Genomic DNA, 27,002 nt, shown 5'->3' with positions numbered 1-27,002 from the left:
TAATGCATCCTCACCCACCAGGAGGATGCTGTGAGCAACCCCCCCCAGTCTTCGCGGAGCTGCCTTCCAGGGAGGGCAGCAGGCGGAGGGCTGCAAAGGCACAGGGGCAGTTTAGCAGAGTGGAGAAGAAGTGCTAATTTAGTTGGACTGAGATTTGGGATGGTGGGCCTGCCATACCTGATAGGGCATGGTCCTGCGGATGCCCCAAGAACTGGGCGGAGACCCTGAGGAAGCCTGTGGGTTTTATTCTCAGAGGATAGGACCCTGGGGCTTAGGGGTTCAGCAGAGGAAGCCTATATTCTGCCTTCATTTCTGCAGGCTGCTCTGTGGGGACATCTATGGGGTGGGTGCAAAAGTGGGAGCCCTATGATGAGGCGCTCTCCTCATCCAGGCAAAAGATGGTGGCAGGCAGGGGCTGGACCAGGGTGGCAGCAGTGGGGAGGGGAGTTCATCTGTGGAGTGAAAAAAGAGGTGCTGTGGGGCCTCTGGTCCAGCTGTGGAGGAGGCAGGCCCCAGGATTCTGTAACCAGCTGCCTGATAGTGCCAGCCAGAGCCAGTAGGCTCCCCTTCCCCCTTCTCCATGGGAGGGCCTGGGCCCATAGTTACTGGGTACTCCATAGAACCTCCTCCTTGCTAGGCCTGCCATCAACCTGCCCTGCTTCTTCTGTATCCCTGCTGGCAACTGGAAGCCAGGTTCTTTTTTAAAATCTTTAAAGATTTTATTTTTTCATGAGAGATACAGAGAGAGGCAGAGACCTAGGCAGAGGGAGAAGCAGGTTCCCTGCAGGGAGCCTGATGCAGGACTCGATCCCAGGACCCCGGGATCACACCCTGAGCCAAAGGCAGAGCTCAACCATTGAGCCACCCAAGTGCTCCAGGAAACCAGGTTCTTAAGTGGGGCTGAGAAGATGTGCATGTGAATAGAAGCTCCACCCCCAAGGCCTGGCAGGGAACATTGCATCTTGACTAGAGCCTCCAAGCAGAAAATTCAGGAACCACTGGCCTTTGGCAGTATCCAACCAGGGCTAGGAGGTGGCTAAGGTTTGTTGGAGGTGCCACCCAAGGGTGCTCACCCCTTAGTGTGGGCCTGGGCCATGGGAGCCATTCCCACTGGTGGCAGACACTGCAGCCTCTCTCCTAGCTTTCCTAGTTCCCGTCACTACACAGATGGGATGTGACCCCTGTCCTGTAAAGCATCTCTGCCACCACAGCCAGCCTCTGGGATGAGCCACTTGACTACTTTATAAACCCAGGCAGTGTACAGTGAGGTACACAGGAAGGGCAGTGCTGGCAGGTGCTTGTACAAGTGAACATACACCACCCTCCGCCTACGCCAGCTTGGGCCCTCAGCATGGAGAAGCCAGAGCCTAGTCTGCAGCCCAGGGCCTACTGACCAGCTCTAAGGACACATTACTCAACTGCTTGATCTTAGTTGTCTCAATATAAAGCAGAGAGAATTTTTAATGTCCCTAAAGAAAATCAAATCAGTGCTATCCACACATGCTTAGTGCAGTTTCCACATGCAGCGAATGCCTATCTGGTGCAATGGGGAGGAAGGACACGAGGGTAACAATGATGATGTTGTCGACTCCACCCCTGACTGTGGGTTCTTGCAGAACCCGAGACAACACCAGGATGCCCAGGAGCTGGCCAGCAGGAGCCCTAGATACGGTGCTGAAAGGAGGTCACCTCTGCCCACAGGGGCAAACACAGCTATACTTGGGTGTTGGAAAGCATGGCTCTGCTTGGCAGGGCCGGAGGACCCAATGGTGTCATCTGTGGGGGTCAGGCGAGTCTGGCAGGGTTCATCATAGCAGCACCCCCAGGCCACACCCACCTCCAGCTGCAGGGAGAGTTGGGGCAATAGATGCCCACTGCCGGCACATGAAGGGAGGTTTCAGCCTCCCTGGTCAGAGTTCAAAGATTTGGGGCCAGGCTGGGGTCTGGGAAGATGTCCCAGAGTAATCTTTCCTTTTTTTTTTTTTTTTTTTTTGTAAGATTTTATTTATTTATTTGACAGATTGTGCACACACACAAACAAGTAAGCAGAGTGGCAGGGAAAGGGAGAGGCAGGGTCCCTGCTGAGCAGTCTCTGATGCAGGGCTGGATCCCAGGACCCTGGGATCATAACCTGAGCCAAAGGCTCAACTGACTGATGCCCAACTGAATGAGCCACCCAGGCACCCCCCCACAGTAGTCTTGAGTGAGATTTTAGTGGGAAGGCAAGATGGGTAGAGGGGAGCATGGTAGCAGGTGGATGCAGGTTCAAGGAAATGGCCAGTCCCATGAGAGGAATAGCCTCTTCCACATGTCAGGATGGAGGCTTCCAACCCCCCTAGTGATATCTTTTCTGGGGCACCACACAGAAAAGGACACTTCCATCCATAGTTAGGGGTCCTGTTCTGGGAGGCAGCATAGGCTGCTAATGCCAACAGGGTCCTAGGAATCTCTGGAGAGGACATATTGGGGCCTAGTCTGTAGGACATCAGTGGCTTGTGGACAGTACCGGGAAGGTTGGGCTCATCTCCCAGGAAAGACGCCACACTCCTATGTGAACACCCTCTACATCCTTAGTAAGCCCTAAACTCCTTGTTTGAGAAACAAGGACATGAGCCCGAGATGGCCAAGGGCATGTTCGGTAGACTGGGGACAAGCAAGGATCCAGGCATCCAGAGTCCAGGCCATTCTGTGGCAACGTTTATCTTTCCATAAGGTACAGGTCCTGCCCAACTGTGGGGTCCCACTCTCAGTGCAGGTAGATAACCATTGCCCACTAGTCCAGGTGGCAGTTTGCACACCAGAGCTTGTCCATTGGAGACTCATTTATGAGCCTTGTCTTCTTCTTTTCCTCTTACCCTCACCAACTTTCTCCCTTCTCCTCTTCTTCCCTTTCCTCCAACCCCACATAGGAGGATCCTAAGTGGGAATTCCCTCGGAAGAACTTAGTTCTTGGAAAAACTCTGGGAGAAGGTGAATTTGGAAAAGTGGTTAAGGCAACAGCTTTCCGGCTAAAAGGCAAAGCAGGATACACGACCGTTGCCGTGAAGATGCTGAAAGGTACCTGTCCAGGCAGTATGTACAGGTGGCTCTGGAGCCACCCTGACAACCAGGGTGTGGCAACCAGCCTAGGGCCCTCTAAAGAGCCCACCCCCATTGCTATTCTTGAGTGGCTGCATTCTGGAGATGCCCCCATGCACCATCACAGATAACAAGGGCCAGGGTAGTCCCCTGGAGAAACAAGGCAAGAGAACTTTTCATCACTGGGAAGGTTTTAGAATGGTGCTGTTTCTGCACCAATGTTGGGTAAAGATCTGAATTTTTTAAAAATTAAAAAGCCTTTTGGTTTTGAACTGACAGCTCTTCCATCCCAATCTGCCCCATTCATCCCTTTCAACCAGGTGCCCCTGTGGTCCTGGTGAAGAAGCCACCTGTAAGGCTTGGCCCCTGTCTCTTGGGGCCCTACCTGGCCCAATCCCCAGTGGCCCCCAGTGGATGTGCCCTGCCTCTGAGACCGGCCGTGCCACAAGTCTGGCTCTAAATGGGTACATACTCACCCATATACACACACACTCACTGGTGTTTCTGAGCAGAGACTGGGTGGACGGCCCTCTGGCATGCCAGGAGTCTGGCTCACATGGACCAAGGGCCCAGTGGCCTTGCAGCGGGTACAAGTCGGCAGGTGCACATGAGAATTCTAGTGCAGCACTCAGGGCTACACTGTGCAAGGTGCTTGAATCCTTACCTAGGCCTCAGACTGTGTCTTTCTGTGCTCCCCCCTGAAGCCCCAAACACTAAGGGGCACACTGAGACCAGCCCCAGGCCACCATGTATGGGGCCCAGCACCCTCTCTCCCAGCTGTCCTCTCACTTCCAGACAAGTGTGTGGCCAGAGGTGGCGATGTGGTATAGCTCGGCAGTGAGCTGTGAGGCAGCTGCCCCAGGAGGCCTGCTTAGCCAAGGCTTCTGACCCCACATCCCTCCCCTTAGGCTTCAGCTCCTCGTGGGAGCCCAAGCACAACTCTGCTTACCCTCAGGATGCACGTGTGCACATGGCAGAGGCCACCTCTGTGAAGTCCCATAATCTCCAACTGTATCCAAGGCCTCACCTCCTGTTGAGTGCTTGGTCAACAGCTGTTATAGGACATGAAACAGTCCTCTTACCTTCCCAGAAGGATTTATGAGGACAATGTCTGTGTACCACTGTCCTTGAAAGATGACAATTGCAAGGAAATATTACCACTTATACACACAGCCGGTCCTGGGAAGGTTTCCATAGAAAGACCTGGCTGATGTGGAAGTTTGCTCCTCAGAGTTATTATTCGCTGGAGGCATTTGAGGCTACTGTTGACCATCCTAAGGCCAAGAGCCCCAGGCAGCAGGGTCCTTGGGGGCCTGGTCTAAAACCAAGTAGGCTGTCTGGGAAGGAGATAACCAGGGTCTGTGCAGACCTATGATGTGGATCAGGTGACCCAGGGATGGTCACAAGAAGGGGCTTCCAGAAGGGATTTGTTGGCAACTCGCTGTGTTTATGTGCATTTCAGAGAATGCTTCCCCAAGCGAGCTGCGGGATCTGCTATCAGAATTCAATCTCCTGAAGCAGGTCAACCACCCGCATGTCATCAAGCTGTACGGAGCCTGCAGCCAGGATGGTAAGGCCGGCCAAGGGACAGGCAGCTGCCCAGGGGAGGCTAAGGGTTCTGGGCTGCTTCATTCTTCCTCCTTCTCCTCCCTTGTCCTCGGTTGCTCCGGCCCCCACCAAAGTTGTGTGCATCCTCCTGTATGTTGGTGAGAGGACCAGGAGGGGCTGCTGCAGGACTGCTCGCATGAGGCCTCTACTCCGAGGCCTAGGTGTTCCCTAAGCTGCTGCAGCTGCTCAGAGGTCTCTGGTGACATCCTGCTTTGTCAACACCATGTTCCAGGTGGAGCCCCAGAGCAGAGAGCTCTAGAAACAGATGGTGTATCCTGGGTACCTACTGGGGACTAGGCATACCATGACCCCCAAGTAACCCCAGCCCCAGCCCCGCATGATGGAGGCATCATCACCATTTCTCACCTAAGGACACAGGAGATTGGCCTGGTCTGTGCCACTTAAGGGCTTCTCCGTGTGTGTGTGCTCCTGTGCACAGATGTGTGTGTTGCAGGTACGAGAGGGCATTGTGCACCAGGGAGAGGGCAGAAAAGATGCTGGTTGGCACCAGCAGGACTTGAGGCTGGGCCTGGGACAAGATGGCAGCCAAAGTCCCTGTTGAGAACAGGGAACACGTGCCATGTGAGGCTTCAGATCCTCTGTCAGCCATCCCTAGCCTGTGCTGCAGCGAGGCAAAGGGCGTAGAAAGACATGACATCCTAGCAGCAGGAGTGTGCCTTTCAGGGGAATGCTGAGCACAGTGGCACTCCAGAAGGTTGCACTCAGCAGCCCAGGGAGCCCACTGTGGCATGGGCAGCCTGAGGAGAGCAAGCCACACAGTGAGCAGACACTGACACATGGACTCATGCTGCATTGGCACCCAGGCCACTGGCATGGCTGTGTCCTTCTGCCCACTTATTGGTAGGATGCAGAGCCTGCCTGGGGACCCTGCAGCCTCCTCCCATGCTCCTAGAGCTGGCCGGACTTCTCACAGCCCCCTTTCTCTGCCCCCAGGGCCACTCTTCCTCATTGTGGAGTATGCCAAGTATGGCTCACTGCGGGGCTTCCTCCGAGAAAGCCGCAAGGCGGGTCCAGGCTACGTGGGCAGTGGAGGCAGCCGAAGCTCCAGCTACCTGGACAACCCCGAGGAGCGGGCGCTGACCATGGGCGACCTCATCTCCTTCGCCTGGCAGATCTCTCGGGGGATGCGGTACCTGGCAGAGATGAAGGTGTGTGCCATGCCAGCCCCGGCTCCCCACTGCCAGCGATGGGGACCCGGGCCTGAGGGGTCCCTGTCTGTTGTCTTCCCTGCAGCTTGTCCATCGGGACTTGGCCGCCAGAAACGTCCTGGTGGCTGAGGGGCGGAAGATGAAGATTTCAGATTTTGGCCTCTCCCGAGATGTTTATGAGGAGGATTCCTACGTGAAGAGGAGCAAGGTACCAGGTCCTTGTGGGGGCAAGGGAGGGCCCAGGGCTCCCCTAGCAGGGTGGAGGGCAGGGGGCAGGGTTCCTGCAGTGGGTAGGGGCAGAGCCCCTAGAACACTGGGGAGGAGAGAGCAGAGTTTTAGATTATGAACTTCTATCCTCATCTTCAAACCCTTCCCTGATTCCTGGTTTCCCAGAGAGCCAGTTCAGGACCTCCCCTCTCCCCCGGGTCTGTTTCTTCTCTTCCTAAGAGCCATACCCACGCTTTCAGAGGGCCTGCTAGGGAGCTGGGCCCCCGGGCTTCTCTTGCTTTTAACCACCAACACTGGAAAGTCACTAGCGGTGACTTGTTCCTGCGGAACATTTCCTGCGGAAATGACAGTTCCTCCACAGTTGTTCCTCTCGCTTCCACAAGATGAAAGGTCCCTTGTTTCCTCTCTGTAACTTCAGCTCTTCACTCAAAGGAGACTGAAGTCAACATACCTGAGTGTGGCAGTCATTCTGGGCAGGGAGGAATGAACTGCTTTACAGGTAGTGGTTCCCCTGGGATGGGGGCCTGGGAACCTCTGGCTGGGTGAGTTTGGAAGGTTCACGGGGAGGCCCTGAGATGGAGTCCAGAGACACAGCATAGGTTCTCAGACAGCTTTTTCCGAACCTCTGAAATAGGTGGTTGGGGACTCTTCTGAGGAAGTCTGCTTCGCTGTGTTGTCCAGCTCCCTGTGGCATTCCTCCTAACGCTCGTGATTCCACTGCCCTCTCAGACCTTCCCCTGCAGCCTTCTTGTGACAGATGAGACAGGGCCACTCACAGGGCTGTTCGAGAGTCACAGCTGCCTGGCCTTCAGAACGAAACTGCACAAAAATAAAAAAAGAGAAAAAAATTAAAAAGTGGCTGCATACATTTCAGATCTGCTCTAATGGGTCAGGAGAAGCCCTGTGTTGCCACAGGCTGTGAGGATGAGGTTTCGTTTCTTCTGGGGCTTCCGTTATGACAGCATATCTCAGAACTACTAAAGGGGAAGTGGAGAAGCCTCCTTTCTGCCCCGTGCAGAGCTGTGGACAGAGGCTTTCTATTGATGCACTGGTCCTCCAAGAATGGCCTGTGTCATGGAGCAGAGAAGTACCGGCATCCAAGCACAAGGGCCCCTAGAGAGTGCAGGCAGCAGGCAGTGTTGTTATGAACACATGCTCCCAGAAAATCACCCTTCATTAAGGATGTAAATCCTAAAAAAATGCTTTAAGGAAAAAGAAATTATAGGAAAAGTTGCATTAAAATCCAACACATGCATTTTTGGCTGACTTGTGTCCTAAGACTTAACCTACTGAAAAGCTATTTGTCAAGTTGCATGGGAAGCCTTGTTAGGTCTGACCCCAGCACCTCTCCAGTGGGGACACTGTCTCAGATGATGCTCACAGGGCTTTGGGATAAAATGATGGGGAAAGAAGCAGCCCCAAAGCATGGAAACAGATTTCTTCCCTCGGGGTGTCTCAGAAAAGCCTTTAGCGTGTTGGTTTTCATCAAAAGTCCCCAAGATGGAAGTGCTGGAAGTTGGTATCCCAAACTCATTCACCCTCAGAAATCGGGAGATCTTGCTGGATGGTGTTGTTTGCCCACACATTGGGCTTCACCACCCTGGGCACCCAGAACCCTCTGGACCTGGCTGTAGGGAAGGGACCTGGCTGGTGTGAGCCAGTCATGATTCCTTGGGTTTCTTCTCAGCAGGGATGTGGTGCATGACAAGCACGCCCTGTGTACCTGTGGGCAGGCCAGCTGACTCCCTCCAGTGTCTCAGCCATGCCAGATTAGAGTTCCAGACCCTCTGGAACTTGCTGTCAATTCTGTATCTGGGAGCACTCTGCATGTCGTTACATAGCATCCTTCCAGAGCCGGGAGTGCCTGGGACATGACCTCACCCTCCTCCACACCCCTAACCCCTGGTTCCCAGGGTGTTGTCAGAGTGATGTTAATGCCTTTCCTCATTCCCTTTATAGGGTCGGATTCCAGTCAAGTGGATGGCAATTGAATCTCTTTTCGATCATATCTATACCACCCAAAGTGATGTGTAAGTGTGGGTGTTGCCTTTCTGGGGTCAAGGTTACATGTATAATATGCCACAATGCCTATCTGGGCAGCGTGGCTGGGACACCAGTGCCTGTTGGCTCATACCAACCATCTGCAATGACTGCTGCCCCTCCCTGCAAGCTGAGGGAGCTTCGTATATTCATTCAGCAAATGGCAGGGACCTGTGCAGTGGTTCTGAGAGTTGCAGTGGAGTGCATGAGAGCCATGAGCAGGTAACTGCAAGTTCCGCTCACTGCTCCCCTTTGCAGCCCCTCCCTCTCCTCTTTGGGCATCTTCATGCCACCCAGGCCCAGCCAAGCAGTTCCCCGGCTGTGGACCTGAGTGTGGGCTGGGCTCAGGCAAGTTCCCCTGGGAGCAGAATGGTCCCCACCCACAAGGAGCGTGGCCTTGAGTGAGTCCCAAACTGCTCAAAAAATGAGAACTAAAAGTTGGCCTTCCAGGTCCAATCATAAGACCAGATAACTTTCAAAAACACAACAGACTTGTTACTCAGTATGCTGCCATCAACAGATGTGCATGTCTTGAATAATGTGGGCTGAGGAAAGGCAGCTCCTGAACAGTTCAAAACAGCTATGTTGAGAGTATGTAAAATGTTGGAAAATGCAGAGAACAGGGTAATGAAGACACTGGAAGTCACTTGGATCCCACTGCCTCTAAGTAGCTCCTGTAGCTCCTGGCCTACATGGGCTTTCTAGTGTTCTCCTTATGTGCAGGTGTATGCTGTCTGTTGCTGTAAGTGGGCTCATGTGACAATGCTATTTTGTAATGTGGTTCGCACTTCACAGTTAAATATTTTTCTATGTCAGGGCCTTTTTTCTTCTAAGATTTCATGAAAATTTCCAAGCCCACAGGAAAGGTGAAAGAATTGGTGCAAGCAGCCCTGGGTCTCATGGCCTAGATCCCCGTGACCTAGGTCCCCGCCTTGCACCTTGCTGCACTTGCTCAGCTGCTTTGTGCTGTCTCTGATGCTTCGGTGCATCTCCACAGGGCCAGCCAAGTACCCCTCGTGGGTGTGGGGTCTGAGCTTGGGCAGTGGCCCTCTTGGGCTGCAGCACTGCAGGGGTGAGAGCTGGGCAGGCAGATAGCTTACCCCCACCTCCATTCTACATCCATCCATGAAGTCAGGCCCCAGATGGCTCTTTGCACTGAGGGCTGGTGGGGTGAACAGCTGCTGGGAGGATGGACATATCGTCTGCTGAGGGGAGGACACCGCTGGCCCAGGACAGCCACTCACTGGTTGTCTCACTCCCCTTAGGTGGTCCTTCGGTGTCCTGCTGTGGGAGATTGTGACTCTGGGGGGCAACCCCTACCCTGGGATTCCTCCAGAGCGGCTCTTCAACCTTCTGAAGACAGGCTACCGGATGGAGAGGCCTGACAACTGCAGCGAGGAGATGTGAGCAGGCTTTGCTTTAGCCCAGCCTCCCTCAGACACAGACAATATACTCATTCCCTCCCTGCTCCTGAGCAGCCCTGGATGCAAGCCCAGGGTGAAGCAGGTGGTAGATAGTAACAGGGCAGAGCATGCCAGAAGTCAGAGAGCCACCACTAGGCACCACAACAGATGCTGGGGACCCTGATTCCATTGGGGACTGAGTGTGCTTCCTGAGGGTGTGGGGGAGACTTGGATGAGCGGCAATTGGGAAGGATGAAAGGGTGCCTCAGACCCAGGGAGCAGATGAAACCCAAGGCCTGTCCCTGCAGGATACTTGGGGAGGAGCAGGTAATTCAGAATGAGCCGACAGGTGCATGTTGGGGAGTCCCCACATGGAAGCACAGAGGTCAGGAGGTAGCAGACATAAGGACCCTGCACCACAGCCCAGGAGCCCCAGAGTCTTCACATATGGTGGTTCCAGCAGACAATTCTCAGAGGACAGGCTGAGAACACATGAGAAAGGGACCATCATAGGCAGAAACACACTGGTCCATTCATTCCACAAAATCTGTTGTGTGCTGACTACCCTGGCTCAGGGCTAAATGAGGGAGTGCAGGTGCCATCTCTCTGGGTGGCCTGGGCTGGCAGGCAGCTGGCCCAGCGCACACCCACATAGCAGCCCTGGGGCCCCTGCAGCCATGCCATAGACCCAGAGAAATGAGGAAGTGAGGCAGGTACAAGACAGGTGATTGGCAGATATTTTGCTTGTTTTTTCTACAACCACTTAATATTTCATAAGTGTTTGAAGGACTGGCATTGCTCCCTCAGCCACCATAGTAGGCTTGGCATCCTGTTAGCTGTTTTCTAATACGTCTGAAAAGGAATTGAAAACAAATCTCTCTCAAGGGAAAGGAGACTCAGAAGATGCTGGACCACAACACCAGGCACCCTGAGTGGGCCTAGTGACCCCGTAGATGCTGGCCCAACTCAGAGAAGGATGTCAGTGATGCAGAAATGGCTTTGAGTTTGAGAACAGAGCCTTCTGGGCTGAAGGCACTGTGCTGAGTGTGGTGGCTGTGATTGGGCAATCCTTGCAAGGTCATAACTGCCCATCTGTGCTTCCCGCCAGGTATGGTCTAATGCTGCAGTGTTGGAAGCAGGAACCAGACAAGAGGCCAGTGTTTGCTGACATCAGCAAAGACCTAGAGAAGATGATGGTTAAGAACAGAGTGAGTACCTGGAGCCAGTTCCTTGTGTTGGCCACCTGCACGCTGAACACAGCAGTGGGGGACTCCAGCCTCACCTCAGTTCTATGGAGGTCCCAGTGCAGGGGCAGAGCAAGGCCATGCAAAGGGAGACTGTCATGCTGCCTCCTGAGGGCAGCCTGCAACCAAACCCTTACTCCTTGAGCCAGGCCCCCTCTCAAATCATAAAGAAACCAAGGTTCTTCCCTTTATACTTAGAACTCTCTGCAGACAGATGTGGGAGGCAAATATTCCAAAGTCAAAATAATTTTTAGTAACGGAACATGAAAGAGTGGAAGTTGAAGTAGGGGTTGGAAGTGGCTAGGGAGTAGTTGGGACCATGGCAAAAACAGAGGAGCACGTCTGAAGGACCCCTCAGCATAGCCACATGTAATCTGTAGGAATATGAGAGCCAGAGTGTCAGGTCCTCTAAATTTTAAAGGATATTTGTGTTAAGATTCCCAGTCTCTAATGTTAATAACTAGTTTAAATTTCCAAAAGCTCAGTCTGCTCCAAGTAAAGCATATCTGGGAATCCAGATTTAGCCTGTGTGCTCCAGGTTACAACTCTGTAGGTAAATAAGAAAGCCAACAACTTTCAACTTATACTTATTGAGCAACTGCTATGTAACATATTCTGTCTCAGATGCTGGGGATACAAGCAAACAAGACAGGCACAAGTCTTGCTTTCAGGGTTTCATCTTTGCATTGACACATTTACTAAAAGTTGGCATTGCTTCATACACAATAACAAAGACGCATAGTGTAAGGTGCTTGTAATAAAACCTAACACCAGTGTACCACTGTTTGGGCCGAGCCTCCAAATCCTGTGAATATAGGGTTGCCTTAAATAAAAGTAATAGGTGATGCCAAGAGAGCCAGCCTTCCTAGAACAGAGCTGAGAAAACAGCCAGGAAAATGCTAGAATCGTTCTTTACACATTTAACCAGGGCAGCAGCAGTGGCAGGCCCTGGGAAATCCTGCATTGAAGCTGAAGTGTATAGCAGTATCCTATGCAAAACCTGCATCAATGACTTCAGATTTCTGAGCCCTGATGTACTGTTCTAGAAGATAGGGGTCCTCAGAGGAAAGCTGAAAAGTGTCCAGCAAGTTGGAGACGCTTTTTGACACTCCCACATGAGTAATGCTAGAGTGAGCTGTCCCAGAGCCTTGGGTTTGGTAAACAGGCTAGGTCCCTGGTGCTGGGTGTGGTATACCACCATGCTGCAGAGACAGGACTTGAACAATGAAGGAGCACATTTCTCCCCGCAAAAAGGTGAATTTCTAGGGGAAGCGACAAGGGCTGTGGAACAGCACCAGTGAAGCAGAGGCTGGGAGAGGGGCTGTCTGGTGAAGGTTTCAAGTCTCCGGGAGAGGCCAGTAGGCCAGCATGGGGTAGGACTCAGCCAGGGCTTCTGCCTTTGGGTGGGGAGGGGCAAGGGGCGAGTCCAGTTGTGGCCTACACCAGGGTGAACAGCCATCTGTCTCTTCCAGGACTACTTGGACCTGGCGGCGTCCACCCCATCTGACTCCCTGCTTTATGACGATGGCCTCTCGGAGGAGGAGACACCTCTGGTGGACTGTAATAATGCTCCCCTCCCTCGAACCCTTCCCTCCACGTGGATTGAAAACAAACTCTATGGTAGAATTTCACATGCATTTACTAGATTCTAGCAACGTTGTGCCTCTCTGCACTATCCTTACTCTCTGTAATGCTTTTTAATAGTGTTTCTGGTCTGAATGAAACCAAAGCTCTCTCTGAACCTCTTTATTTGTAAATGTCTGACTTTCCATCCGTTTACGTTCAGGCATTTTTGAAACTGTTTTTTTAAAAGGATGTGAAAATAAGTATAATTACCACACTGCCCAGCAACTTACTATTATAGAGAAGAAAGAGAGCTGGGTGGAACTCTCAGGGGATATTGAGAAAATGATAAATCATTTCTGGGGTGGGTATGTATCAAGTCATAATACTTCTAATTTAACTACTGGATAAATTTACCCAATCTGAAGAGGCATTTAATTTAGACAGGAGGAGCCAGGACCACTCTGCCTGCACTGAAGGCACAGCCTGTGGTCACTCCCAGACCCCAGCTGGGTGGTCAGGTGGCTCCCAGAGGCCACTTGGTACTAGGGAGCGTGGGCTGGCCTGGCCTGGTCCCGCCCACATGCCCCCCATTAGGGAAGACACATACAGGCTGCTGTTTTCACATCCTTTGCATTACACACTGTCATGACAGTTGTCGTTTATGAAGTCAGTGCTAAAAGCTGGAGCAAATGCTTTTGAAAGAACATAGTCTGTGGTGCTGTGGTCTTGCAATGGACAGTAAATACGGTTCTTGCCAAAACTCCTTCTTTTGTCTTTGATTAAACACTTAAAAAATTTTCTGTTTCCTAACTTGATCATTGATTGTTTTAAAATCTTGGAGTTTCAAGCATTTTTCAGCTGAGATTGTTCCTTTTGCATGCCTCCTGAATCACTGATTTCCTTGCTGGCTTTGGGTCTAGCGCTACATGCCATTTGTCCTGTCGACGCTATGGGGCTCGCCCGCGTGTACCCTTGATTTGGAAGATTCTCTCCTCCATGGTGGGCTTGGATGGAAGACAAGTAGGCTTCTTATGTTAGAGAACTTTTTTTTAAAAGCTTCCCACTTCAGTATGCCCTTTAATTCAGCAATGCTTTATGCTATCTTAGAAAAAGACTTAAACGGGTCAACAAATACTTAGATTTGGAAGTTTGAATCTCATAAAAGTCAAAATTGGTAGTTCTTGTTAAGTTCTGGTTACCAAGAGAGCACATGATCTTTCCCCCAAAATATAACAGTGTTTTGGAAACCTGAAGCAGGAAACCATTCATGTAATTGGCACAGAAACCAGAAAGTTTGGTTTGAACCTCAAAGGGAGTTTTGCCAAGGCCTTACTGTCTGCACATGAAGTTTTGGTTCTTCAGTGCAGAACAAATTATCTGTTTTCATTTTTAGGCATGTCAGACCCGAACTGGCCTGAAGAGAGTCCTGTACCACTCACGAGAGCTGATGGCACTAACTCTGTGTGTCCAAGATATGCCAATGATAGTGTATATGCTAACTGGATGGTTTCACCCTCAGCGGCACAATTAATGGACGCATTTGATAGTTAACATTTCTTTGTGAAAGGTAATGGACTCACAAGGGGAAGAAACATGCCGAGAATGGAAAGTCTGCCGGCCCCTCCTTTGTGCACCTCACACTGGCTGGTGATTTTCCCTCCTGGCACACGTAGCCACTGGACCAGAGTTGTGAGTCCAGCCTTTAGTTATTCCTTCCTCTTCGGCCCTCAGTAGTACCCTGTGTTGGTCCGTGCTCATCGGTGACCACCACACATTCTGTCCTCACACATGTGGGTCCTTCAATCACTACCTGAGCTGTTTTATTTTTCTGGTTGCCACCAAACAAGGCAACAAGATTTAAACACGAAGCACACACACCAAAAGGCAACAGGAAAAATAAAATCTGGCCCAAACAACATGTTCTTGTTCAGAACAAGAGCCCAGCAAGGCCTTGTAGGGGTGTCAAAACCCACTACAGCCAGGGCTGGAGGGGATGAGGAGACCTCGGGATGGGCCTCAACTCAGCATTCGAGTTCTTGAGAACATTTTTGGTTTTATTTTTTTAATCATGGCGCCTTTTCTTAGGAAGACGTTTGATTTTTATCATGATTTAAATGATTTTTAAATTTAGCACAATGGAGAGATTTGATGCCATATTTACTATGTAGGTGGGTGGTGTGAGGGGAATGGGCTCACAGACGCTTCTGTCCCCATCACTGAGTGATCACTGCGCCCTGACAAGAACGGTATGAAGAAAAGGGGCATTTGAGTGGAGTGGCCTCCAGTCCAAGGATTGCTGACAGCTGAGACTTGGCTGCTGTGAATCCCACTGCTGCCAGCCTTCATGCACCACATGTCCAGCGCCAGAAAGCAGTGGCTCGTCTCATACATTAGGAGTAGTGGGTGGGGTTAGTGCTCAGCTTAAAAAGGACAGTTCAGCTAGTTATGTTAGAAGTAACATTGACAATGACCAAGGACTGCTACCCTCTGATTACAGTTCTGATGTGGAAAAGACAATGTTTTGGCTCTCATAGAGCTTGTGTGAAAAGGTACGTGTATCCACTCTTTCTGTCTTTGTAAGTTAATGCTGCTATAGTGAGACATTCCTGTTTATTAGATTCTGACCATGACTCATAAGCTTCTTGACATTCTTCACTGCTTGTTTGTGGTCACAGACACTCAGTACTCCTCCCATCTGTGGGGGTGGCTTTCGGGAAGTCCCCAGCTGCTCTTCTGACTGTAACTTCTAGGGAGAGGGTCAGTTCCCAACACGCTGCCTGGCCTTCAGACTTAAAGCACTGTAAAGGACTGACAGTGTCTCATCCAAACGCTGTATCTCATAGGCGTTTCACAAAAGCAGTAAAATTAGGGCATTTTTGTAGCTTGGATGAGTATGTAGCAGAGCCTCATAGTATGTGTGTGTATGCGTGTGCACACAAACCCGCAGAGAGAGAGCTGGAAAAACACGCTGTAACGTGGCTTTAGTTTAGGCCACTTTTCAGACACACTGTGATAAGTTCTTTTACAAATAATCTAGTTGTGGTAAACTTTTGGTTTTCAGATGTGGTTAATGACAGTCTTATTAAATGCAGAAAAAAGGATAAACTCTTCAAATTGTTAAAAGATACCTACTCAACAGGTGCGAGTTGCCACAGTGGGTTTGTTCCTGGCAGGGTGAAAGCTCCAGGTCTTAACCCTTGACCAGTTATCTAATGTCTATTCCTGAGTTTTAAAAGCACTCATACTTACTGGTCCTAGCAGACTATTTTCATATGCATATACACTGAAGTTACCAAGTATTAAGTATTACTGAGCATTAAGTAGCAATCTGTCAGTTATTAAAATTTGTAAAATCTATTTATGAAAGGTTACTAAACCATACCATTGTTAATTTGCTTTTGTAACAAGGTGACTAAGGAAATAATTTCAATTATGTGAATAAAATCATCTATCGTAAAATGTGTAAACTTCTTTTCTCTTTTTAACTTCCCAGTTGGAAACATCAGGTTTCTGATTTTGAAGTTTCAATGTGTAAGGATTGAAATACCACAAGGAGATCTGTCATGGTAACCCCTGGGGAAGTGACAGTGCTCAAAGAACTAGGAGGTGCTTGGTCATTGACTTATCTTGAACAATATGTAGGTGACTAGGCACATTATGGGAACTGTTAAAGTGCCGCTAGTTCCACCATTCTTTCCTTTGTGTTTCTTTCCCTGAAAGAGAGCAACAGCCACATCGAGTTCAGGTGTTTGCGGTTCTCTAGCAAATGGGGCTGATTTCTTAAAGCTGCCATTAGACAGATGTGCAAGAAGGGATGCAAAATGCATAGCCATAACTGAAAGTCTGGTACAGTCAGTGATAAACTTTTGCCCTGAACTACCATAAGCTTAAAAGACCAAGTCTTTCTGCTGGGTTATGCATGCATTCTCTGAACTCCTCCTCAAATGCCTGGCAGGGAGCAGATAGGTCAGTTGGCAAACACAAGTTGTTACCAATATAAATCTGATTTCTGAGTGTGTCGTGAAATGCCAAAAGCCTATGTCATTACACACGTGCACACACACACACACACACACACACACACACACATACCTGGACAGACTGCCCCTGGCCCTCGGAGCTCTGGCTTCTGGCCTCAGCACCCATGTCCACTCTTGACGTCCCCCTTCAATCTGAATCACAGGGGCTGGAAGTAAACGTAATTTCTAGGGTGAGCGATATGTTACAGTCTTTTCCTCTGACCGTTTAGAAACCCATGCTGAGAAAAGCTAATACTAAAATACTAAAAGCCCCCTTTTTCAAGAGCATTGAACTTCCATTAGTAGTGTTTGTATGTTTGGTTTATTTGTCTTAAAAAGCACATTTCTCCACCAATTTCCACAAATGATGCTTTTCTACCATAAGGGCAGCTTATTTTAAGAGTGGAAATTTAGTTGAATATAATGCCTGAGAATGGGGCTTGGACAAATACTTTATATGTAATAGAAAATTCAAAGGGAAAGCATAATCTTCCCCAGTATAAATAAAGCATCATTTCCCCCAGTGAATGGTTTCCTCTCCTCCCTTGGGCATATTCATGTATAAGATATTTAGCAGGTGGCATTTAGGGTGGTTCTAGATGATGCCTGAGAAATCCCTAACTCTGTGGCTCTGGAAAGACATGGTGGTCTGAAGGGCATGCGTAGTGGTGGAGGAGCTTCCTCATCCCTTCAGCATGAAGATATTCACAGACCTTATCCTCTGCTCTTGTCCTTGTGCAGAAAACACCCCTCCACTGAGTCTGCCTGTTCTGTTCTCTCATCTCTTCTCCACAGGCAGCAACCTTGATGGCCTTGTTAGAACTCTAGGGATTCACAGGAACTGTTCTTAGCTGACATCACAAAAAATCAGAACCTCTATGTAGAGAATTTTTCAATTTGGAGCACCTATCCATTCTGCAGCCAAGGCTGGATGGGGCGGGGGGGGGGGGGGCAGTGTAACAGCAGCAAGAGTGAGCATCACACCCAGAGTCAAAGAGGTATGCACTATCAATGCCCAAAAGAAATCATGGTTAATCTTTGCAACTCAGGTTTTGATGGCTATGTCAAGTAATGAGATAATTTTGCAGATGTTTTGTGGGATGTGCTAAATCACAGGACCTGGCCAACCGACATCTCTCAATGTGAGCCTGGCCCAGAGTTGTGACAGGGAAGCCATCTACAGGAACTTGGTGACTGCAGAAACATCAGTGTCACAAGGAACTGGGCCAGGCAGCATGGAAGGAGTCACAACCCAAGACCACTCCAACCCAACCACCATGACTTCAAGAGTTCTGTTCCACACCGGGAGGCACCATAACCCTGCATCCATTCAGAGGACACAGCAATTCAAGTTCAAAGTTAGCATGAGCAGGCAAGGTAAGTACATTCCAAAACTAAAAAACAAAACAAAACACAAAAGTAACTTTTTGAGAAGGAAATCATTTTGATATTTCATAAACATAATATTTACCATGAAAATGATCAATTTCATGAATAAAAATGTGAAGTTCATTTTAAGTGTCCCCGTTTCTTTTAATCTTGGTCAGTTTTGTAAACAGTACCAGAATAAACCATATGTTTTTTGGCTGCTCTTGTCTCTCACCTCCATGCCAGTCCTTTTCTGTACATGTCATTTCCCCTGTGGAGTAAAGTCATTCCTATGGTTTGGGAAGGGTCTAGACTGGAAGAAGGAAGAACGCAAGGCTGCCTCTTACTCCCTGAGGCAAGGGACTTTGCCCAGAGGACTGTAGGGAGCCCACATGGTGCCTGTGTCACAGCCCCTGTCCTCAGATGCTTCTTTCACCAAGGGCCTATGACATGCTTCACATGTTGTGCCTCCTGGGAGCTTTATTTTTTATTTATTTATTTATTTATTTATTTATTTATTTATTTATTTATTTATTTTAAAGATTTATTTATTTATTTTAGACACACACAGAGAGAGAGAGGCAGAGGGAGAAGCAGGCTTCATGCCAGGAGCCTGACGTGGGACTCAATCCCGGGACTCCAGGATCACGCCCTGGGCCAAAGGCAGGCGCCAAACCGCTGAGCCACCCAGGGATCCCCATCCTGGGAGCTTTAAAGAGGAAATTTCCCTGGAGGGTCTGTGGCCACAGGGCCTGGCAGGTCAGGTGCATGCCAAGGGTTTGGGGGACTTCCTAATGTGTGGAAAGAAAAGATTATCAGATTTTTAAGAAAAGGAGTGATACAGAGGATGGAAGGATTCTGGTCTTTCATGAGATAGTCATTGAAGTAAAAGAAGTATTGTGTGGGGGACTTGGGTGACTCAGTGGTTGAGCATCCACCTTTGGCTCAGGTCATGATTCCGGGGTTCTGGGATAAAGTCCCACATCAGGCTCCCCTTGGGGAGCCTGCTTCTCCCTCTGCCTCTCTCTCTCTCTGTGTCTCTCATGAATAAATAAAATATTTTTTTAAAAAAAGCATTGTGGTAGAAAATTGTATTTTTTTCAGAGGACCCCAATTATCTATAATCTTAAGTTTCATGGAAATAAGTAAAGACCATCCAAATGAGAACAAGCAGAGGTTATTTATTCTGAACTTGCTATAGTAAGAGAGTCAACCACCATCAGTTGGTTTTGACAGAAACTCGAACGCAGGCAGAGGAGGGAAAAGCTTTACAGTAAAAAAGGGGGTGAGGGAGAGAGGCTTCAGGCACGTTGTGCTTGGAAGTTGTTGGCAGGGGGAAGCGGAAGGTAGGCTACCTAGAAGTCGGGCATCTTATGAGATTTGCTTTGGGAACATATTTGGCTCTCTCTGATTGGTTCTGATTTGGAAATAGCAAAAGTGGGGAACGTGGCAGTCATAGACCAAGCCCCGACCATTCTGGGCCAGTTCCTACAGAGGTATGGGTCAGGGCTTCTCAGTTTACATGTGGTCTGGTCATTGTATGTCTGCATATTGTCTCTCAGTCTTCCTTTCTGATCATTTTCTTGCTTGTGAGAAGTTGGTGAATTTAGGGAAGTCTAGAAATCCAGATCTTAAAAAAAAAAAAAAAAAAAGAAATCCAGATCTTCACCACTTTGAGATTGATTGTTCAGTCCTCTACAAGGCCAACTGTATCATGAAGTCTTTTCAGCCTTTCTGTTGTATCACCATGAGGATCATCTGATGAGGAAAGTAGCTGTGCAGAAGCATTTCAGACCCTGGATAGAATGCAGTGGACCAGTATTACTACCCCTATGACATAAATAAGAATGAGAACAATTAATAACCCCTGTCAGATGCTTTGAACCCAGAATCCTAACCCAGGCCCAAGAATAAATTCCATACAGGTCCTGAGGGTCAGTTTTACAGAGCAAGTAGCTTTTACTCGTAAGGCACTGTAGAGCCTGCCCCACCTTCCCTGTGTCACTGATCCAAGGACAGTATTAGGATTGGCACACACCATGACTTACCCACATGAAATTTAGAACAATGCAGCTGTCCCTTTACAGCTTCTCCAGTGTCAATTTAAGGTAGTAATCAATTTGTGCTCCATGAATAGTTTCAGGGAGAAAATTTAGTTGTTTGGCATCATGATCTGCAGAGCGTTGCCTTTAGCTTCAATATTGTTGTCTCTTTTTGCATGGTTCTCGACCTTCATAGTAGTCACCTTTGTAGTAAATAGAATGCATCTAAAAGTTGCTTAACTTGTCCATTTTTGTGGGGGTTCTAGCATCCCAAAGTTGTGTGGCACCCCAAAAACATATTTCCTGTCTATATTATATGTTTACCCTCTAGTCTTTGGCTAGTTAACAAGCTGTAGTAAATGCAACACCTTCTGCCATTTTGACTGATTTTACCTCAGGAGAGGACTAAATTCTAAAGGAGACCTTCAATTAATGATAGTACATGCTGCTTGATATCTTCCAGCTTCGAGAATGATCCATCAGCAAACAGGATTAGTTCAGGGTTCTCAATATGAGACTATAATACATGTGAGTAAGGTACAGAGAGTTCCCAAATTATCTGAGGTAAAATGATCACTAGGCTCCCCTTCTTCTGCTAAGAGAAGCAGAATGTCTGGATTCAGGGTATTGTAGCAGTAAGTAGTACCTGAGAGGGAGAGAGTAATAGAATTTCATAAGATGTTAAGCAGCTGGCTGAGAAGTGCTGTTTCCAGTCAATAGTAATGTCTCTACTTCAGGAAGGATCATGAGGTCAAGCGAGGAGCCTGGAACTAGCTCGGCAGAAGCATCCACAAATTTTGCAGCAGAACACCTGCCCTAACACTAGGGGCATATAGCATGTCAAGGGAAGGCTAGGTAGTAAGTGATGGGTTTTGGATGGTTCCCGTGAAACTCCAAGGTCTTGTCCAGATTGCTCATGCACAAATAGACAGAAGGGCCTTCTGTTGTTTCAGATGTCTAGGGAAAGAGGTCACTGAGGAGCCACCTTCAGGTTCCAGAAAGCCTGTTCATTTTGGGGCTCCCAGAGGAGAGAATCTCTTACTAAGAACTTAGTTCATAAAGAGGTATAAAAATCACAGAAAAATTTAGCAACAATGGGGCTGAAAAATCTAGTGGAACCTTTAAATCCTGGGATCCCTGGATACCTCAGCAGTTGAGCATCTGCCTTTGGCTCAGGGCATGATCCCAGGGTCCAGAATTGAGTCCCACATTGGGTTCCCTGCGAGGAGCCTGCTTCATCTTCTGCCTATGTTTCTGCTTCTCTCTCTCTCTCTCTTTCTCTCTCTCTCTCTCCCTCTGTGTGTCTTTCATGAATAAATAAAATCCTTAAAAATAAATAAATAAACCTTTAAATCCTCTCAGATGTGATTTTGTGAAGGAGCTACCATAGATTTGAGTAGGTTTTAGTCTATCAGAAGAGAATGTTTTCTGCTTCTAGTTGAACCACATCCTAAATAATAGACTGTATTTTGGCAAAATGGCAATTTGTCTTTTGAAATATTATGACCTTCTTCTAAGGCTGAGAATAAGTAAATGGAATCCTTTTTTCTCTGAGTAGAGTAGGAGATCATCTACATATGGTGTCCTAACAATCACAAGGGAAATTTAGATAACTTAAATTAGATAATTTAATTTTTTTTCATTTTTCCTTTTCATTTAATTAAAATTAGATCATTTAGATCTTGATTAACAACTTGAGAAAAATAGTAGGATACTTCGGTGAACCCTTGGGGCATGACCATCCTGAAGGACAGTTATCTTCCCCAGGTGAAGGTAAGAAAGGTACTGTCGTCATTCAAACACATATTCAAAAGACAAATAGTATGTGAGTCCATTCATATGAGTTACATAGAGCAGTCAAATTCATAGAGGCAGAAAGTAGAATGTTGGTTGCCAGGGGCCAGGAGAAGGTAAAGTGGGGAGTTAGTATTTATGGGGGAAGAGTTTCAATGTGGGATGAGGAAAAAGTTCTGGAGCTGGATAGTGGCGATGGCTATGTAGAACAATGTAAATGTACTTCATACCACTGAACTGTATACTTAATGGTTAAAATTGTAGGGTTTATGTTGTGGAAATTTGCTATTAATATGTACAAAAAGTTATTGACTGTCCTGTTCTAGAAGCACATTGAAAAAAGCGAGCAAAGATTCACTACAGCCAGTGTCTTCAGCAAGTGGCTCACAGGATGGTATATGGGCCAGAGAATGGGGAATAACAATTTTGTGAATGGCCCTGAGGCCATTCTTTACTGCCAGGATGGGCATATTACAAGGGTAGGGTACAAGAAGATCTTTGGATATAAGACTTCAACTATAGATTTAATCCCTTCCTTTGCTTTTGGTTTCAAGGGATATTGGAGAAGTTTGGGTAATGGTTTGGTAGGTTCTCTCTAAACTTTAATAGATTCTACTCCAATTATTCTTATTCCATTACAGTAGAATTTTTAGCCCAGAAAGTGTCAGGTATATTTGATACACACCCCCAGGTAAGAAAATTATCTGGGGGTGTGTATCAAATATAATGGAGAATCCAGAGCAGAATCAGCTTGCTTCTGAGTAAAGGGATCCTATGGAATCTCACAAATAGTCCCAAGTACTCTGGCGTGCATTTAGTATTGCAAAGTAAGTTTCTCCCTGTTACCTTTGAAGAGACAATGTCACAGAGCAGGAAGGAATGTTTTGCAATCAACGGCTCAAGGCTCATAGTTATGGTCTGGGAAATAGAGAAAATTGTGGGTTATTTAAAATGCTCACCATCTGCCATATGTTTACTCCTAGGAAAAGACTGAGCAAAAGTGGCAGGGTTTAATGCAGAAAGAGTAGCACCTGAATCTATCAGAAATTGGTGAGGTTGCCATCTACAGTGGGTAGAATTGGCCCCCAAAAGATAAGTTCAAGTCCGTACTTCCAGAGCCTGTGAAATTGACCTTATCCGAAAATAGGGTCTTTATGGATGCAATCATGTTAAGATGAGGTCATGCTGCATTAAGGTGGCCCCTAATCCGATGATTCGTACCCTTACAAGAAGAGGGAAATTTGGACACAAGGAAGACATGGGGGGAAATACCATGTATAGATGGACACTGGTGTGGAGAGAAGACCAAACTCAGGTCTGTGAACCAGCTTGAGCAACAGGGTTCTAGGGCTGTGCCAATGTTCTATCCTATGATTCTCCATATGATAAACAACACGTAGAAAGTACACAAAACATAAAAGACAGCAAAAGGGGATGAAAGGAATGAACTGATTCCATCAAAGATGCCTAACAAATGGAAATCGATAACAAAACCAGATTCCCAAACTAAGAAATAGCCAAGGAACTCCATACAAAGCGAGCAGTGGTCTGACCCAATGCCAATTTACCATATCCTTACAGACTTGATAAACCAAGAACAGCAATTCATAGGGGGCCTCTGTGAATACCATGCCTGATTGAAGCCTCTGGTCTGAGGCAATAAGCAGGGAAGAGCATATCTTGGTGGCGCCACTGGGAAAACGGTGGAAACAAAGATGGTTGGAATGAGAATAGGCAAAGCCTATTCAGAGCTTGCTATAGCAAGGAAGTCAGCCCCTATCACTTTCATTTGGCAGGAGCTCAAAAGCAGGCTTAGGGAGTGGGAAAGTTTTACAGACAAAGTAAAGAAGCGTCAGAGATTGTTGGGGGAAAAAAACTACATTCTTCTGGTATTAATATACCACAACAGTACGTTAGTATTTTTCTCAATGGAACTATTTATTTTATGTATATCACCATTACTTGCCACAGAACTTGAATTACTCATTATCTCTCAAAATATAAATTATATACAGTTAGTATTTGATTTAGCAATTCAAAAAATAATAAAAAGCTAACAATTTAAATCCATTGATGGCAGAATCTCAATTTATTTTAAAAACAACAATTCAAAAAAAAAAATAAAAAAAATAAAAAAAAATAAAAACAACAATTCTAATGGGGGATTCAAATAACAGTTTACAAGAAGTGACAGCTGACCCTAACCCTGCTACTTTGATTTCATGTCAGGTTCTGTCCTGGGAGAGCCTCTGCAGTTTCTTCTCTGAGTTTCTGTTTCTTTCACTGTAAACTGAGGACCATAACCTACTCCACAGGGATGTCAAGAGGATTAGAGGGGTTAAAACAGAGGGAGCACTGAGAGAAGCACTTGCTGCTGAGTGCACACTCTGCTTGTGCCAGATGTGGCTACATGGCATGATCAGTAAGGAAAGTGTAGGACAAAGGAAGAAAAACAAATGATATAAATAAAGAAGAAAACCCAGCACTTATAAGGCTAGTGGAGGTAGACAAAGGATAGAATGTTTAACATGGATGGGAGTGGTTCTACTGTGTATTGCAGCACAACAGGAAGTGAGGCTGTTTTGCATCTGGTTAGTGGAAGTAGAGGCTTATCTTGCTATTACTTTGGCCCCCACTAGGGGAAAGTTAGAGCTGTAGAATGAATACTAGTATTTATTCATTCACGCATCTGTGAGTATGCAGAGAACACCTATAATGGGTCAGGTCCTGGGCCTGGTTTAGGGGTGCCTGAGAGAAAAAGGAGAGGCCATGTTCCTGCCCTGGGGGAGTAGATAGTCTCATCCAATTTAAAGTGTCTAAGGACAGCAGAAAGAGAGGACAGCCTGAGCATTTGCCATGATTGGATATGAGAGTAGAGGACAGGTCCAGATACTCCTTTTTCTGTAGACTTCCTAAGGTCCATCATCAGGAATGTCAAATACAGGCTGATTACAACATCTTAACTGAGGATATGTAGTGGACTTAGACTTGGATTGAGAGCTTCAAAGCTGCCAGCCTGGGAATGTAATCCTCTGACAGTTCAGTGGCCTGCCATTTATATTTACTTGCAGTAACACTTTAAGTATTTAAAGAACTTCTGTCTTAACCTCTTTTTTTAAAAAAAAAGATTTATTTATTTATTTATTTATTTATTTATTTATTTATTTATTCAGAGAGAGCAAAAGAGAGGCAGAGACACAGGCAGAGAGAGAAGCAGGCTCCATGCAGGGAGCCCAATGTGGGACTGGATCCCAGGTCTCCAGGATCACACCCCAGGCTGCAGGAAGCGCTAAACCGCTGCGCCACCAGCGCTGCCCAAAGAACTTGTCTTAACCTCTTAAATCCACCAATGTTGTGCTCTATACCCACTCTCTAATTCTCCCAAGAGTGAATACTTCACCTTTCCATTCACACTCCCAAGTTGGATCCTCAGACTTACAGGACAAACAACCATGGCAGGCTTAAACACTAGATAACTTGGGACGTGCAGGTGGCTCAGCGGTTTAGTGCCACCTTCAGCCCAGGGCGTGATCCTGGGGTCCTGGGATTGAGTGGATCTTGCTTCTCCCTCTGCCTGTGTTTCTGCCTCTCTGTGTGTGTGTGTGTGTGTGTGTGTGTGTGTCTTTCATGAACAAATAAATATCTTTTAAAGAAACACTAGATAACTAATTTATACTACATAGACTCACACAAGACTGATTGCCATACTAGAGCATAATAACTAGGCATCCAGACAGAAAGCTTAATTATGTCAGACAGTAAACTTAATCATTCCTGCCATCTGCTCAAGGGGCTAGTCAAGTGGCAGAGATTCTGGGTAAGGGAGAGATCCTTGTGTGTTCTTATTTTAATCAATTCAATTCACATTTATTGAACACTTCCTATGTGTAAAGTACTGGTAGAGGAAAAAGACATGGTCCTTATCCTCAGAAGGTCACAGACCCATGGAATCTATGACTAGATGAATTATTCAGTCTTGGGCCAGATTTGGGGAAGGAGTGTTAACACTATAAATGTTTATTTACATTTGCACAGAAATGACATGAAAGAGGAATGACAACTTGAAATTAGGAAGAGGCTGGAGGGCAGCCCCGGTGGCTCAGCGGTTTAGCGCTGCCTTCCGCCTGGGGCATGATCCTGGAGACTGGGGATCGAGTCCCACTGTCAGGCTCCCTGCATGGAGCCTGCTTCTCCCTCTGCCCGTGTCTCTGCGTCTCTCAAGAAATAATAAATAAATCTTAAAAAAAAAAAAAAAAAGGAAGAGGCTGGACATTCAGCAAGCCTATCTTAGAAGAAGGCTATCCAGACTCTCTTACCTGTGGGATTTCCCACAAGACACATCTGAGAAGACTATCTGTATTAAAGACATCCCAGTAACCATCATCCAGTGAAGACAGCTTTGATTAGGAGCAAATCCTCCTTTCTAGGAATGCTACTTCTACAGGATGCATCCCATAGTCACCTCCATTTTCTGCTCTAAGTAATGTACTCAATGGTGACAGTAACCTTCAATTGCCTGCCACCTGCCAGGTAGAGTGCCAAACCCTTCAGACACAGAATTGCTTTTAACCTTCACAACAACCTTAGGGAAGCGTCTGCTATTGTTATTGTCCCTACAACACAGCTTGAGGAAAAAGGCTAAGAGAGGCTGTGTGGTAACCTGCGCTAAGGAAAGCAGAGCCTGATGGGAGGCCAGACCCCAGAGCTGCTCTTAGAACCTTCGTGTCCTGCCCAGACACAGGCAGGGGCTGGTGCTGCCTGACATCCCCTCCCCTGCTCAGACCATCACTCCCTAGGGCAGGACAAAGTGCCTTGGGGATGCCCTGAAATGAGCAGTTGAGTAGAGGGGATGCTAGGGAGGGCTTTCTCCCCCCCACCCCCCCCACTAAAATCAGACAATATCAGATCTCAAGCCATCTTCCACAATGTCTACCTCAAATCCCTCGGTTCACATACAAGGAAATCCTGGTCCAAAGAAACGGAATGGCTAAAGGTCCAGCGGCAGCTCAGGACTTCCTTGCTGCGGTCTCACGCGCGGCCCAGCGCCCTCGAGGATGCCCGGACACCTCTGGCGACCTATCAGTCCTTAGCTCAGTGTCCACCAAGGCATTCATCGACCCTTCAAGCTCCCAGGACAGGGGTCCGGGGCAGGACACAGCTGCCACCCTCAGCCGAGTCCCTCCCACTCTGAGGGTCAGCCGTCCGCCGCGGGCTGGTCCTCGGGTCTCCGCGGACTCTTGCTCCCGCGGAAACGGTTTTCTGCCTGGGGCAATCTCCCGGTCTGCACAGATCATCCTTCGAGCTGCGCGCGCGCGCACACACACACACACACACACACACACACACACACTTTAAATAGACAATTGATTAATCAGAACCATATGCCGGTTTGTAGGCTTCCTAAGCCCGACGCTGGGCGCGGGCGGGAAAGCGGGCGGGGCCG

The 27,002-nt window shown here is 47.7% G+C and overlaps 2 protein-coding genes and 2 long non-coding RNA genes across 6 annotated transcripts in view; 2 read left to right on the top strand and 2 right to left on the bottom strand.

Annotated features, from left to right (window-relative positions):
- The window catches only part of RET (ret proto-oncogene), a 49,940-nt gene extending 34,137 nt beyond the window's left edge, over window positions 1–15,803 (top strand). For both annotated transcript variants that reach the window (XM_049103339.1, XM_025466444.3), the window contains exons 12-20: window positions 2,910–3,057; window positions 4,541–4,648; window positions 5,641–5,855; window positions 5,941–6,063; window positions 8,043–8,113; window positions 9,389–9,526; window positions 10,635–10,734; window positions 12,243–12,390; window positions 13,730–15,803. In XM_049103339.1, the coding sequence (XP_048959296.1) occupies window positions 2,910–3,057; window positions 4,541–4,648; window positions 5,641–5,855; window positions 5,941–6,063; window positions 8,043–8,113; window positions 9,389–9,526; window positions 10,635–10,734; window positions 12,243–12,390; window positions 13,730–13,887 (1,209 nt within the window). In that variant the 3' untranslated portion in view covers window positions 13,888–15,803. The remainder of the gene's footprint in view (window positions 1–2,909; window positions 3,058–4,540; window positions 4,649–5,640; window positions 5,856–5,940; window positions 6,064–8,042; window positions 8,114–9,388; window positions 9,527–10,634; window positions 10,735–12,242; window positions 12,391–13,729) is intronic.
- Window positions 2,682–17,208, bottom strand: LOC112672020 (uncharacterized). Its single transcript, XR_007406785.1, has 4 exons — window positions 17,069–17,208; window positions 16,429–16,522; window positions 5,053–6,902; window positions 2,682–4,941 (listed from the first exon to the last, which is right to left on the bottom strand). It is a non-coding gene; the product is annotated as an uncharacterized LOC112672020 (long non-coding RNA).
- A 125-nt stretch (window positions 17,209–17,333) lies between these two features.
- The window catches only part of CSGALNACT2 (chondroitin sulfate N-acetylgalactosaminyltransferase 2), a 66,640-nt gene continuing 56,971 nt past the window's right edge, over window positions 17,334–27,002 (top strand). The window contains exon 1 of the mRNA XM_049103340.1: window positions 17,334–17,732. The gene's annotated coding sequence lies outside the window, so the exon portion shown is untranslated. The remainder of the gene's footprint in view (window positions 17,733–27,002) is intronic.
- LOC112672022 (uncharacterized) lies at window positions 18,885–26,978 on the bottom strand. Of its 2 annotated transcripts, none has more exons than XR_003143979.3 (3): window positions 26,493–26,978; window positions 19,772–19,968; window positions 18,885–19,553 (listed from the first exon to the last, which is right to left on the bottom strand). It is a non-coding gene; the product is annotated as an uncharacterized LOC112672022 (long non-coding RNA). The 2 variants fall into 2 exon arrangements; XR_007406787.1 differs by having other exon boundaries at window positions 26,516–26,978.

The sequence above is a fragment of the Canis lupus genome, chromosome 28 (genome assembly GCF_003254725.2).
Source record: "Canis lupus dingo isolate Sandy chromosome 28, ASM325472v2, whole genome shotgun sequence".
NCBI lineage: Eukaryota > Metazoa > Chordata > Mammalia > Carnivora > Canidae > Canis > Canis lupus.
This window is presented reverse-complemented; position numbering and strand designations above follow the sequence as displayed.